We start from the raw sequence: 14123 nt of genomic DNA on the forward strand, positions 1-14123 counted from the left end.
AATGCATTGGCACCAGCCCATTAGCCCTCTAATCGCCCCCACCTCCTCTCTTTACTTTCATTAGCATCTGCGACCTGTCGCCCAACTCACATGTAATAAACCCCTTACAAAAAATGGCCAAACCAAAGACAGAAAACAGGACCTTTCAAGACAGGTGGGAGACAGACTATATGTTCATCATTTTAAAAGACAAACCTGTTTGTCATTGAAGCAAGTTGTTATTTTTTTGACTTGTTGGCTTGTGAAAAAAAATAAATTTAAAAGGAGCTTAAAGGCTATAGAGAAATATTATTTATTGAATATTTTATTTCTCATTTGTTAATGCTTCTTCTGGAAAGAGTTTAACCAAAACTATTATTAAACATTTATTTTAATAAGAAAAAGTTTAAAATTACATATGTTGAAAGAAGAGAAAACATGCAGATGTTTTCAATAAAAAATTTTCAATAAATATTTAATTTTCAATAAATATTTAGTTTGGCCCACGACTTAGTCCAAGTTTTTAATTTTGGCCCTCTGTGAATTTGAGTTTGACACCCCTGCTCTAGCTTCTCTGTTCTGTTGGTATTGAAGCTTATTACCACCATTTGGTGTTGTGCATTACAGATTTAAGCAACTGCCTGCTTATGTGATACAACCTGGAACCAGCCATATATTGTACTTTCCTCCTCTAATGGGATCATGCCACGTACAAACTTCCTGCCATGAGAAATATGAACAACATTTCAAAAACAAATTGATTGTTTCAAAGGACCTTTGAGCATCTTGCTAAGGCATCCTTCAGAATTTATTTTTCAGTGTAAATTTTCTATTTGCACAATTAGCGTAATGGTTTGCACAACACTGTTATAGCGCCAGCGACCTGTGTTCGAATCTGGCAGTGTCTGTAAGGAGTTTGCACGTTCTCCCTTTGTCTGTGTGGGTTTCCTTCAGGTGCTTTGGTTTCTTCCCACCCTTCAAAACGTACCAGGGGTTGTAGGTCAATGGGGTGCAATTGGATGGCACGGGCTGTGGGCCGAAAGGGTCCATTACTGTGCTGTATGTCTAAATTTTAAAATTTTGAGAGCTATTACTGTAGAGAACAAAAAGCATTCCATCATCCTCTCACTGCAGAGCACCATTGTTCCAATTAAGAACTGGTGCTGTAATTCAATTATTTGTAGGCAGCACTGAAATTGGGCAAGGAGGAGGCAAATTATTAAAGCAGCGACAATATCCCTTCAATAGTCAGATCTAGGTTTCAACAAAAATTTAAATAAGGCATTGAGTGAAGGTACAAGAATTTCTGAAACCCAATTGACAAATTTGCACTTTAAAAGAAACCAAAAAGAGCAACATTAATTGAATCTGCAGAAAGGAAATGTAGGCTTCGGATTTAGAGCAAAATGAATTAGAATGACTGAAGGGTACAGCAGACCCCAGGGAGTTTGTGAATATTAAACCCCATCCATGACAACTGCATCACACTTTCACAGTACTATCACCCACTTCTCATTTCAATTGTACCTTCATGATAGCTGAAGATCTCCATACTTGGCTCAGTGTAGGGGTTGAAGGCTGGCTTGTATCGCAGCTTGGTTATACCTGTCAGGTGGTAAAGACACAACAACATTTATACTTCAAATCTTAATGGAATAATTTGAATCCTAAAACAACTCAGCCGGTTGAAGGAAAGGGATGGTCGACATTTTTTGCACAAGACCTTGCGTCAAGAGAGCAAGAATTTGTATCCATTCATTCACGTAATTAAACAGATTCTCATCAGGAGGGTGAGAAAAGCAATGACAAGAGATCACATCCAATGGCTTGTGGGCCTTGCAAGGACGGCATGGTTAGTGGAAAGCTAATATAGTGCCAGCGACCCAGGTTTGAATCTGATGCTGTCTGTGAGGAGTTTGTACGTTCTCCCTATGTCTGCAAGGGTTTCCTCCGGGTGCTCTGGTTTCCTCCCACTCTTCAAAATCTACTGAGGTTGTAGGCGAATTGGGGGTATTTGAGCAACACAGGCTTGTGCACCAGAAGGGTTGTACATCTAAATTTATATCTAAAATTTAAATTTAATTCTGAGTTCCAAAATCCAGACAATTTGCACAAATCCCACCAATGGAATTTGAAATGCACATTCAAGTTCATCTTGAAATAAAATCTGTAAATAAAGAATAAGCTTTCAGCAAAGAAGATTTGTTTATTACCAACCACACTGGTGTCTCACCAACATGTTAACTATGTTCTGAAGAGAAATACAAAAAATGCAGATGCCGGAATCTCAAATGAACAATGAGAAGTGGAGGTCAGGGAGTATGTGTGGAGAAAAATGGTCATTTAATGTCCCAGATTGAGACCCTTTATCAAGCCTCCTGTATTCTGAAGGGATTTTTAAAGATGAATGCATTCAAAGCTACATCAAACCATTGCTCAAATGCTTTCTCAATGCAACTTGAGAACTACTCAATGCATCCTAACCTTGTCAGCACAGTCCATGCCACGAAAATGCGTAATTAGTTTACACAACCTTGAAGCTACTGTTAAGGACAGACCAGAGGGTTACACATTTACTCAGCTAGATGGTTTGAGAGTTGAATTAATGTGGCCATATAAAATATTCAGTATAACTTATTATTTCTTTTCATCCTGCAATTCCTCACCAGTGACTGCAGTATTTCTGAGCCTCCTTCCCAAGGTCATTAGCACCATAATAGCCAACTCCTTTGGGCCAACCACATTTGCCTTTCTAGTTCCAAGGTTATTGTCGCGCACCAAGATGCAGCAAAGGGTTCCAACATGAAACTTTTAATGGTATTCAATTCTATGCTCTGTGAGCCGGGCAGAAGGAAGGATGTGCTGAAAGCCTCCTTGAGAGCAACAGCCCCACCAACTCTGGGAACGTCTAACTGCTCAAAGCGAAGAGGAGGAATGGCGGCACGGTTAGTGTAATGCTTTTACAGCGCCAGCGACCCGGGTTCGAAACCAGTGCTGTCTGTGAGGAGTTTGTATGATCTTCCTGCATCTGCATGGGTGCTTTGGATTCCTCCCACCCTCTAAAATGTTTGGGTGGTAGGTTAATCAGGGTGTAATTCTGTGGCACAGGTTTAAATGGCCAGAATCAGCCTCTACCATGTTGTAAGTGAATAAAATTTAAAATGTAATTTAAACTTTGGGGTGGTATTTAAAATGTTAAGGCCATGCACTGGGGCACACAAACATTCTGAACCTATGGTAAAAGGAGCATTCTACTTCAACCGATCTGCCTGGCCTACCAACAACTTCCTGATCCATCTGTGCAAGTCACCACGTGGGTCTCGTTATCCACCTCAGATGCACCAAAATCAGAGTTATTGTTGATCATTAGCCAGCCAAATAAATTTTTAAAAATTAAAGAAATCTATTACAAGTCTTTTCATTCAAAATAGCAAGGACAACCAATAGCTCGATCATCTTCTTGCACACACAGATTACAGGAGTGTGCTAGCCAGCAATGTCTCTGATCTTACGCCTCCATACCATGTTCCTATACCAGCCCCAGATCCCTTCACATCTAAAATAAAACCTACTGATCTTTGTCTTGAGTATGTTCAATGGCTGAGTCTCTACAGCCTCCTTGCATAGAGAATTCCAACAATTCCAGGATCAAAGGAACTGCTCACATTATCATCCGAGACTCTCATTTGTACAAAACAATGTTTATTTATTTATTTGTACAGATGAATATTTGTCCTGCATATGTATTGTTTATCTGTATATGTGTTATGTCTGGTGTTTTGTATGGAGGACCGGAGACTTGAATTCACTTTCATCCCATCTTCGTCCTAAATAGCTCTCTCCTCATTTTGAGAATGTGACACAAGCTCGACTACTGGCACCCCAGTCAAAGCCACAGCACCAAATGACCTCCTTTTGTGCGGTCATTTTATCATATGGGCAGCAGCGGTTATTTTATTGACCAGTGTCTGTATGGAGGAGAGCCACTGTCTCACCTAATTTGGTAAAGAATTGCTGAAGAACTCCCATCAAGTCACCCAGGGTAAGATCGTAATCTGCCACCACCCCCTCGATCTGGTGAAACTCTGCTAAGTGAGTGGCATCCAGTGTCTCGTTACGGAAGACTCGATCGATGGAGAAATACTTCACTGGTGTGAACACTTCCTGCACGATAAGGAGGAAGACCGTCAGTTAAACTGGAGAGGGAACACAAGCAGAACTTTAGATAGAATTTAAAATTCAATCTATTGAAACTGGGTAAGCTGCTGATCTGCTTGGAGATAGCTGAAAGCTCAAGTGTTGCAACTTCACCTTTTAGTCGTTTTTGTGGTTCATTTCTTTCTCTTCTCCCATCCTACCTCAACCCTCAGAAGGCCTCATGAAAGACTCATTTAACCACATCATCCCAAGTCCATCTGAACTACTCCCATCAGGCAGGATTAGAAGTTACTTTTCTAACTGATTTAGTAATAACACAAATGTACCTTTAGCCACATTCTTACCAGATACTGCACCAGCCTAAGAAATCTTTTAAAATAAAGAAATCTTATCATTCAAAGGCAAAGTAGCAGGGGCAACTAATACTTACCTCAATCAACCTCTTGCACAGACACAAGATTACAGGAGTGTGCTAGTCAATAATGCCTCTGATCTGACGCCTCCATGCCACGTTCCTATACCACCCCTAGCTTACTTTGACTGGTGTTATGATATCAGGAGACAGTTAGGACACAGATGAAAGTGATCCAAGAAGTCCAACACTCTCCAAACGTGGAGTCTGCAGATGCTGAATACGGAGCAAAAAACCATGCTAGGGAAATTCTGGGTCAAGCAGCATCGATGGGAGAATAATGGCCATCGTTCCCCATCCCTGGCCTACTGATCCCTTCTTCTTCAAAGCAGATCGGAGGCACATGTTTTCCACACAAAGGATGGTGAATATTTAGAGTGAGCTGCCAGGGGAGGTAGTGGAGGAAGATAATTTTACAACATTTGGACAGGAACGGATAGGAAGGAAGCAGAGGGATACAGACAAATGGGATTATCTTACAGTAGTGCCACTGTCAGCAAGTTCAAGGTAGGCCAAAAGGCCCCATTTCTCTGCTGCACAATTCTGTGATTAATACTTCTCAATTCTCATTACCATCATGCAACACTATATTGTTTGCTCCATTGACTTACAATCATACATTAAAAGCATTGTAAAGGTCCTGATTACCTATTTAGTTTAAGTAGTGGACAGATGGACTGTGCATCCCTCTATTTAATCACTGACCTATGGTGAATTTACAGAGAGGAACACTAACTCCCTGAGAAATGGAAGGAGAATAAAATATAAAGCTTTATCCAGATTGTAACTTGTACAAAGACAAATTCAGGGGAACTCGCCTGTGAAAAGCAGCCACTTGCTTGTGGCATCTTTACCAGAAGGTGTGGGGACAGAAAAGCCATCTCACCTGTTGGGCCAGTTTGTACAGCATCCGTGCGCTGACAGCTGTCGTGTGTGTTCGCAGAAGGTTTTTCTGTGCTTCTTCAATCTTCCAATCATAATTGTATCTAAATTACACCCAAACACTGCACATTGGTATAGAGTGCAAATTTACACGCGGCAGTTTCTTTAACTCAGAACCTTGTAAAAAAGCTCTTCTCATTGCCCAATTTCGCTTATCACTCTCTTCCACAAAACAATCCAAGTTTTGTCCAAATGGAAGGCTTCATTTACCAGTATCAAACTGCTAAGGGACTATTCAATGGAATTGCCAAATCTAATGTACGTTAAACCCTTCTCTGGTGTTGGTTCTAAATTGGAGACAAACACGACAAACATACAACTGATCAGCATCCACCTGTAGCGTAAACTTACATATAAGTGCTCGGTTTCAAACAAAAGCTCCTCCTCAAACATAAAACAACCTTCTCCATAGATGCATTTTCCTTGGAATCTTAAACCTTACAGCCATTGAGGTACTTTTGATGCATGATCAATGATACAATGCAGCAACTAACTTATACACAGCAAACTCCAACAGAAAAATGTTAACGATCAGATATTCATTTCTCTGGTGTTAGGTGATGTCAAAGCCCTTCAAACTATTGTTCCACAGCTTAAATTACGACTTAATTATATTGAATGCACATGAATAATAATGTCTTGAATAATTTGAGAAGTCTGAGATGAGGAATAAAGAAAGAAAACAAGAGAAAATAGAGCAGAGTTACCCTTGAGATCCATATCCACCCTCCGAATGGACCTTCTTTACTCTTTCAAGATAATCCATGGGAAACTCAGTAGCAGTGGCAGGTTCTGGGAGCACAAGAGGAGAAAACAGACAATGAACAGGCAAAACTCAAAAAAGGACATTTGTTATTTGTCCCCACTCAAAAACATGTGGGCACAAAATATTGACTCCTGACCAAATGCAGCAACTTTCATTTCACTAACTCACTACAGTTGCCTTTTTGCTCATACCTTCACAAAGGGCTCAGGCCCAAAATGTTGGTTATGTGTCTTTGCTATAAAGAAATGCTGTGTGACCTTCTGAGTTTCTCCAGCAGTTTTGCGTATTAAACTACAATCACAGCATCTGCAGACTTTCTTGTTTAACTTGATTCATTGCATACCAAATTAGAATAAAAATAAGTTATCATGCATAACCGTACATGTCTGAAACTTGGCATGCAGTGACAGTTAAACGTCTTGCTCACTACAAGATTCAAAGAAGTGAACAAGTAGAATAATATACCCTTTAGTTGAAGAAATAGCATTGATACTTACATAGGTAAAGCATTGGCAGGTCAGCAGGAAAAAGAGAGTAGGAATAAAGGGACCCTATCCTGGTTGCTACCAGTTACCAGTGCTGTTCTGCAAGGGTCAGTGTTGGGGCCGCTTCTTTTCACACTGTCTATAAGTGATTTGGATTGTGGAATAGATGGCTTTTTGGCTAAATTTGCAGACGATACCAAAATAGGTGGTGGGGAGATGGTGCTGAGGATACCAGAAGGCTGTAGAGAGACTTTGATAGATGAGGAGAATGGGCAAAAGGGTGGTAGATGAAATATAATGTTGGAAAGTGTACAGTCATGCACTTTGATAGAATAGATGGGCAGACTATTATTTAGATGGGAATAAAATTCAAAATACCGAGGTGCAAAATAACTAAGTGTGTGTTAAAGAATGTTGAGTCAGTGATGAAGAAGGCGAATGCAATATTGGCTTTCATTTCTAGAGGAATAACATACAAGAGCAGGGATGTGATGTTGAGACCTTGAGGTGTGGATGAGACCTCCCTTGGAGTACTGTGTACAGTTTTGGGTGCCTTTATTTGAGAAAAGACGTGCTGGCGTTGGAAAGGGTTCAGAAATTTTCTAGAATGATACCAGGAATGAAAGGGTTAGCATATGAGAAACGATTACAGCTCTTGGACTGTACTCGTTGGAGGATGAAGGGGACCCAATGGAAACATTTCTAATGCTGAAAGGCCTGTACAGAGTAAATGTGTGGCAAGGATGTTTCCCATGGTTGGGGAGTCTATGACAAGAGGGCATCAATTTAAAGCAGAGATGCAGAAAGAATTCCTTAGCCAAAAGGCCGTGATCAGTGGTACAGCAAGTTCGTTTGGTGTATTTAAGGCAGAGATCGACAGGCAGTTGGTCAGTCTGGGCATCAGAATTATGGGGAAAAAGCCAAGGAGTGGGACTGAGAGGGTGGATGGCTTAGCTCATGATTAGAATGGCAGAGCAGATTCGAAGGGCCAACTTCTGCTCCTATATCTTTCAAAGTTCAGAAAGAAATATTGTATACAGAAGGTGAGATCCCCAGATTACTTACCTAGGAGGGTAGCGTTATCTGAGAAAGACAGATATACACCACACAACACAGGATGAGCACTACTATGGCAACTCGAGTACACCTGGCTGGGAATTGGAGCAAGGCCTCAGGAACTGATGCCTTCCCACTGACTACTCTGCTTCGAAGGATCACTGAAGCAATAAGGCCCCCAGCTTGATAACCCATATCAAGCTATCGTGCTCCACACGCCATGTAGGGGAAGGAAGGTGGGGCAAAATGAGGGCACTGCAAGACATGGACCATGTCAAACATCAACAAGATATTGGATTACTTTGGATGTCACTGTCACATCTAATCCTGAGGTCACTCCATTCTTGCCGATTTTACATTGGCAACAACCTTGCCAATAAAGCCTTTCTAATTTTTCCCCCCTCTGGCTCCAATCGACCAGAGATTTACCACAGAACAGAAAATTAATCTATTTGGCTCATTTTTCTCACAGGTCTCAGCCATCCAAAGCATCCATGATGTTTTAAGTCAGTATCATTCTCCCATCTCCAGTTAACCCGGAAAGGCTTCGTACCAGACAGAAAGAAAGTGTCGTGCTGGTCTCGGGCAGGGTGCTGCTGTGGTTGAAAAAGAGAGTCAAAGTTCCAGAACGAACTCTCAATGAAATTATTGGTCGGCATCTCTGTGAATCTAGAGATTGGGAAAAATTCATTATAAAAATCTGGAAGGACAACAGAAGTATTTCTTTATCACAATTAATTCATCAAATGCAACACCTTTATGAAGAGTGACAGAATCTAACCATCACAATTAGTATTTGCAAGTAATATTAAGTGGAGATTCACCAGACATAATAAATGTTCTGGACTGGGAGCAGGTGCAAATGATGAGATCTCTATTTCAACAATTGGCTAGAAATGTTTGGAAAATAAAGAGAAATTTCACAAGCTGGAAATGGCAAATTCCTCAAGTGCTGAGACTTGAATTTTCATAATACAAAATGTCACAAAGATGGGGTAATAAAGCCAAAAAATATATACAGTAAAACCCCTGGTATCTGGATTCAAGCAACTGGCAGCTTCAACCAACTAGCAAAAAAAAGAGGAAAATAAAAAAAAGATTTAAAATAAATAAGAATTAAAATAAAAGGAAAAAAATACATTGTTTAAAATTGTAAAAGTAAATCTTTTGGTGAAGATGGGGAGCAAATGTTCAACCAGTGGAGGGCCTTGGTCATACTTTGTTCACAGCAGCTGTTTGAATAAAGTGGTGTAAAATGGTGTCACCCAGGATGAAGAGCTGGCTAATGCTCTTCGCCGTTGGGATGACTTTCTGAAAGTGTCTCCTTATCTCTGCTTAGTGAGAGTCGCCCCGGTCAAGGGCTATATCTGTAAACTTGGTGGAGGGGAGGGTTAATTATCTATAATCTTATTGTTCGACTTTTGGGCGGCTCCGGGGAGGGGGAGGAACCTGCAGATGCAACGACGGTGAAATGTTTTCAAAGAATGTGATTGAAAATAAAGTAAGGTTTATACATTCATGCAAGTAGCTTGTTCAGTGTAAGTAGAGTCTAGTATTTTTGTTTTTTTAAAACTATTTATTATTAATTGTAAAAGTAAGTCTCAAGCAACTGGAAAATAAACTTATCCGGTATCTACTAAACCCCCATAGGTAGGGTTTTACCAAGGGTTTTACTGTACATTGGTTATCTGGAGGCTTTCCAGGAAATCACAGAAATAGTCACTCAAATGTAGAGTGGTACCAAATCCGAAAAGTACAATTAGATGGACAGTTGTTAGGCACATCCTTACTTTTTGTGACAAATTTTGAGCACCATGTCACAAGAGTGAATACACATGGATAAATTATGAAGCATTTTGATACCTATTCCTTCTTTTTTTCCCAACTTTATTTAAAAGAAAACAGAAACATAGCATACAATATAAAAATAGTTAAAGAAAATCCCTCCCCCCAACCCTTACAGCCTTAAGGGCAGCAACAACAAAAAAGAAAATATTAATCATATATTAAACATTTTTTTAAAATGTGAACAACATTTCAAAGTATATCTAAATGCATATATTTCAAATACAGAGACCACTTACTAACAAAAGAAGAAGAATTATCATGTAAAGTATAAGTAATTTTTTTCCATAACAACACATACTTTCAATTCATTCTGCCAACGAGCTATATTAATCTCAGTATCATCTTTCCAGATACTAACAACACATTTACTCGCTACTGATAATACCAAACGTACAAAAGCAATTTGAATTTTATCCAATCCCATTCCTCTTAACAAATATAAATTTCCCAACAAAAAAATCATTGGATAAAATTACGTAATTTCTCCAAAACTACTTTAATTCCTTGCCAAAATGATTGAACTTTAACACAATTTCATACAGCATGTAAAAAAGTTCCAATACATGAACCACATCTAAAACAAGAATCCGAATTACTATATCCATTTTTTTAAAAAAAACTTTTCAGGGTTCAAATATAATTGATGTAAAAAATTATAATTAACCATTCCATATCGCACATTGGTCATTTTAATTACATTGTCTTGACACATACTTGCCCAATCTTCAGGAAAAATAAATACTAAATCACTCTCCCACTGAAGTTTAGATTTCTCCCAATCTGGTTTCTCCATACTATCTTGTAACAAATTATACATAACCGAAATATAACCCTTTTTCGGTATACAGGAAATCAAAGATTCAAATCTCGACAAAGTAGGTAAAATCATCTCTACCATAATTATCATTTATCAAAGCTCTGTTGATAATAAGCAAACAAATAATTTACAGGTATATCAAATCTTTCTCTCAATTGATTAAAAGAAAGAAATTGCCCCTCTACAAAACAATCTTGTATTATCTTTATACCTTTAGAATCCCAAATCTTTAAATGATTCTTAAACATTGAAAAAGGAATAAGCTGATTATTATACAGTGGAGTTAAAATAGATAATTTATCTTTCGCCCCTAACATCCTATTTTCTTTTAGCCAAATCTTTAATAAATGTTTTAATATCGGCATATCATATTGCTGTAACAAATTCAAACAAAATATAAATTCATGTATTTCAACCTAGGAATACATGCCATTTCCATTTTAGCCCAGATAGGAGGCTGATCTAAATCCATCAATCTACTGATGAACTTCAACTGGTCTGCTTCATAATAATTTTGAAAAAGTGGTAGTTGTAATCCACCCAATGTATACTTCCATGTAAGTCTATGCAACGCCATTCGAGCTAATTTACCTTTCCATAAAAACTCTCTCACTGCTTTATTCAAATCTTGAAAAAAACTCTTAGAAAGTAAACAAGGTAGTGACTGGAATAAATATTGAATTTGTGGAAAAATATTCATTTTAATACAATTAAAGTTAACAGAAGATCTTTCCACTTAATCAAATCTGCTTTAATCCATCTTAATATAGGTACATAATTTAATTGATATAATGATTGATAATTCATATCCATAAACACACCTAAATATTTAATTTTACTTGTCCACCTTAATTTTGTAATTGTTTTAAATTCAGAATAATCTCCCACTCCAACTGGTAAAATTTCATATATCCCGATAATTCTCCAAATTTCAACAAACACTCTTCCAATTGTTTCAGTGACCTCTACGGTTCCATCAAATATACCAAAACGTCATCCGCAAATAAATTAATTTTATATTCTTCATTCTTAACCCACATCCCTCTAATTTCTTCATTTTGTTTAATAGCCTGAGCTAACGGTTCAATAATCAATGCAAATAAGGCTGGTGACAATGGGCAGCCCTGTCGAGTTGAACAAGTCAATTTAAATGGTAAAGAAATCTGTCCATTCGTCACCACCCTAGCAATCCGATTCGTATATAAAGTCTTAACCCAACCAATAAAAAAAGGGTCGAATTTAAATTTCTCTAACACCTTTAAAAAAATCCCACTCAAACCTATCAAAAGCTTTTTCTGCATCTAATGGTTAGGTGGCTTTTGATATGCATTGACCAAAGTAATTAAGATACCTATTCCTTCTTTATGTATTTTATAGATGCAAAATGGTTGGCAACTCAGGAAAAGGTTTAATATGATTGTCAACCGAACTGGAGGGATCAAAAGAGATTTTATTTCCCTCAAAGGGCATGAAACAAAATGGGTAACTACTTCAAAGATGAAAAGACTACAGGGGTACAACAGATCAGAAAAGGGAAGAGGAAGACTTTTAAAGTGGCCAATGAGATAAAAAAAAGGCTTCTTCTGTGCTGTATCTACTACTCCCATTGTTAAATTCAGCTGAACATCAGCATAATTATTTAGTGGTCATAGGATGAGATAGCAGAAATGGCTTATTTGTAGGCCAATTAAGATATTTAATATTTACCCCATTTCCAGGAATATCTGACGAAATTCTGTTCGGACTTTCATCAAGGGGTGCAGATGGCCACAGTCTGGAATGATGCCCTGGGCATCAAAGTTGTATGACTTGAATTTCCTCCCTTGCCATGAACCACTGTGAACAGAATTTGCAGACGTTGCTTTAAAGATCTCCACATTACTTGCAGCAATAACAAGAGTCATAATCAGGCAGGGAAGCTTATTTTATGCAATGAAATTTTTTTTTAAATTTGTTTTGCTCTCAGTCTGAAGGTTATTGCATGTTCCAAATGAAAATTGTACAGTTTAGGACAAGAAAGAAACCCAAATATTGACAGCCCTTCTCAACCATTTTTTGGCTATGTTTAATGGTGACAATGACTTAGGACTCTGTTCAAGGTTTATGAACCCCTTTCCCTGTGATGCAGTCAAGTTTAGTTGGCTTCTCTTCTATCAACTACATAAAACGCTTTATGATTTCAGTCTGTGCCCCCACTCTTAAATGTGCTGTGGTCCCCATGGAGGAAGTAAGGCTCCCATTGAGAATGGCTGGTGAAGAGTATGATATAACGGAACATTGGAACAATAATATCAAGAATGTAAAACTGACTGATCTCCCTAGAACATTAATTGATGGATTGTATTTGGATTCAACACCAAGGTAGAAGAGCTAGTAGAATGAAAGTTTAGCTTTCAATTGTGATCCAATTATTCAATGTAAAGTGAACATGATAAAAGAATGAACACAAACATCACCTAATGCTGAACAATATTTCTGAATGTGAATAGCACACCAACACTCCCTGCCCCCTTGTGAAAAGTTTCTGTGATCATCCACTGAAGACCAACACGAAATGGTTTCCAACAAGGTTCAACACATTGAGATATTCAGCTGCTGAAAACCAATCAAGTGGACATGCTCAATTCATTCAAGAAAACTCAAATCTCAGGGAAAAAGAATGAAAGAGAACGTGAAAGAAAATGTCCCAGTCTACCACGTGCAAATTTTGGAACTACGCCCTTTATTAGCAACCATGCCAGAGAACATCACAACATGATTTCTGTCTGGCACACAAATCATTGTGAGGAGAATCAAGGTGGGTGCTTGTCTGTGCTACAGGCCAATCAAGAATTTAACCAGTGCTGACAATCTGCATAAAAAAAGTTTCTGTTTAAGTTGCAATGTTTTGGGAGGAGTCACGTGATGGAGTAGTGGTCAGTCGGGGAACTCCAGCCCTCTCCAGAAAAGTAAAATAAAGACAGTGAAAAAACGAAGGCACAAACACAAAAACCAAAATAAAGTGAAAATAAAGGTGTGGAGAAAATGGCAGCGAAAAAAGAAAAGTCAAAAGCAATGGGAAGAAGAGAAGAAGAAAGGACGTCGGAAGAAGGTGAAGGCCTTACCTGTCCGAGGAGGCCCGCCGCGGAGAGAGAAGCCCGCTCCCTAAGGTCAGTTGAAGTCCCGAACTCGGGACTACAAAAATGGCTCACGGAGCCAAGCAAAAATGCGCAACCGCGCATGCGCGAGGAGTCGCGCACGATGCGCAAGACAAAAATAATATTGAAGGGAGGGGGGAACCAGCTGAGGAGTCGATCTCCACAACTGAGATTGACAGCTACAACACAACAGCAAGAGGAAAACGCAGAAAATAACGAGAGCAAGAAAGAGAGTAAGAAGAAATCAAAGAAACAACAGATGACCAACCCAGAGGAAGAAGACCATCAGCAAGACACTTCTAATAAAAATAAGAAGACCAAAAATACCCAACAAAATAAAACAAACAAACCAACAAGAAAACCAGAAGAGACAGAGGTAAAGGACACAGATCCTGGAATGGACTCAGAAGAAGAAGAAGAGGAAGAACACAGAGAAATGGAAGATGAAGGGAAGGGCAAGACAATGGATATATATTTTTTTAAAGAATATATGGAATCAGTAAAAGAATGGCAGTCACAAGAA

General features: G+C 38.7%; 1 protein-coding gene across 1 annotated transcript in view; it reads right to left on the bottom strand.

The window, feature by feature from the left end:
- The window catches only part of farsa (phenylalanyl-tRNA synthetase subunit alpha), a 38610-nt gene that overhangs the window by 9923 nt on the left and 14564 nt on the right, over positions 1–14123 (bottom strand). Inside the window, exons 6-11 of the mRNA XM_069927165.1 lie at positions 12171–12299; positions 8352–8467; positions 6199–6283; positions 5436–5535; positions 3975–4143; positions 1507–1584 (exon numbers count right to left, since the gene is read on the bottom strand). Coding sequence (XP_069783266.1) covers positions 1507–1584; positions 3975–4143; positions 5436–5535; positions 6199–6283; positions 8352–8467; positions 12171–12299 — 677 coding nt within the window. The remainder of the gene's footprint in view (positions 1–1506; positions 1585–3974; positions 4144–5435; positions 5536–6198; positions 6284–8351; positions 8468–12170; positions 12300–14123) is intronic.

This window comes from Narcine bancroftii, chromosome 3 (genome assembly GCF_036971445.1).
Source record: "Narcine bancroftii isolate sNarBan1 chromosome 3, sNarBan1.hap1, whole genome shotgun sequence".
NCBI lineage: Eukaryota > Metazoa > Chordata > Chondrichthyes > Torpediniformes > Narcinidae > Narcine > Narcine bancroftii.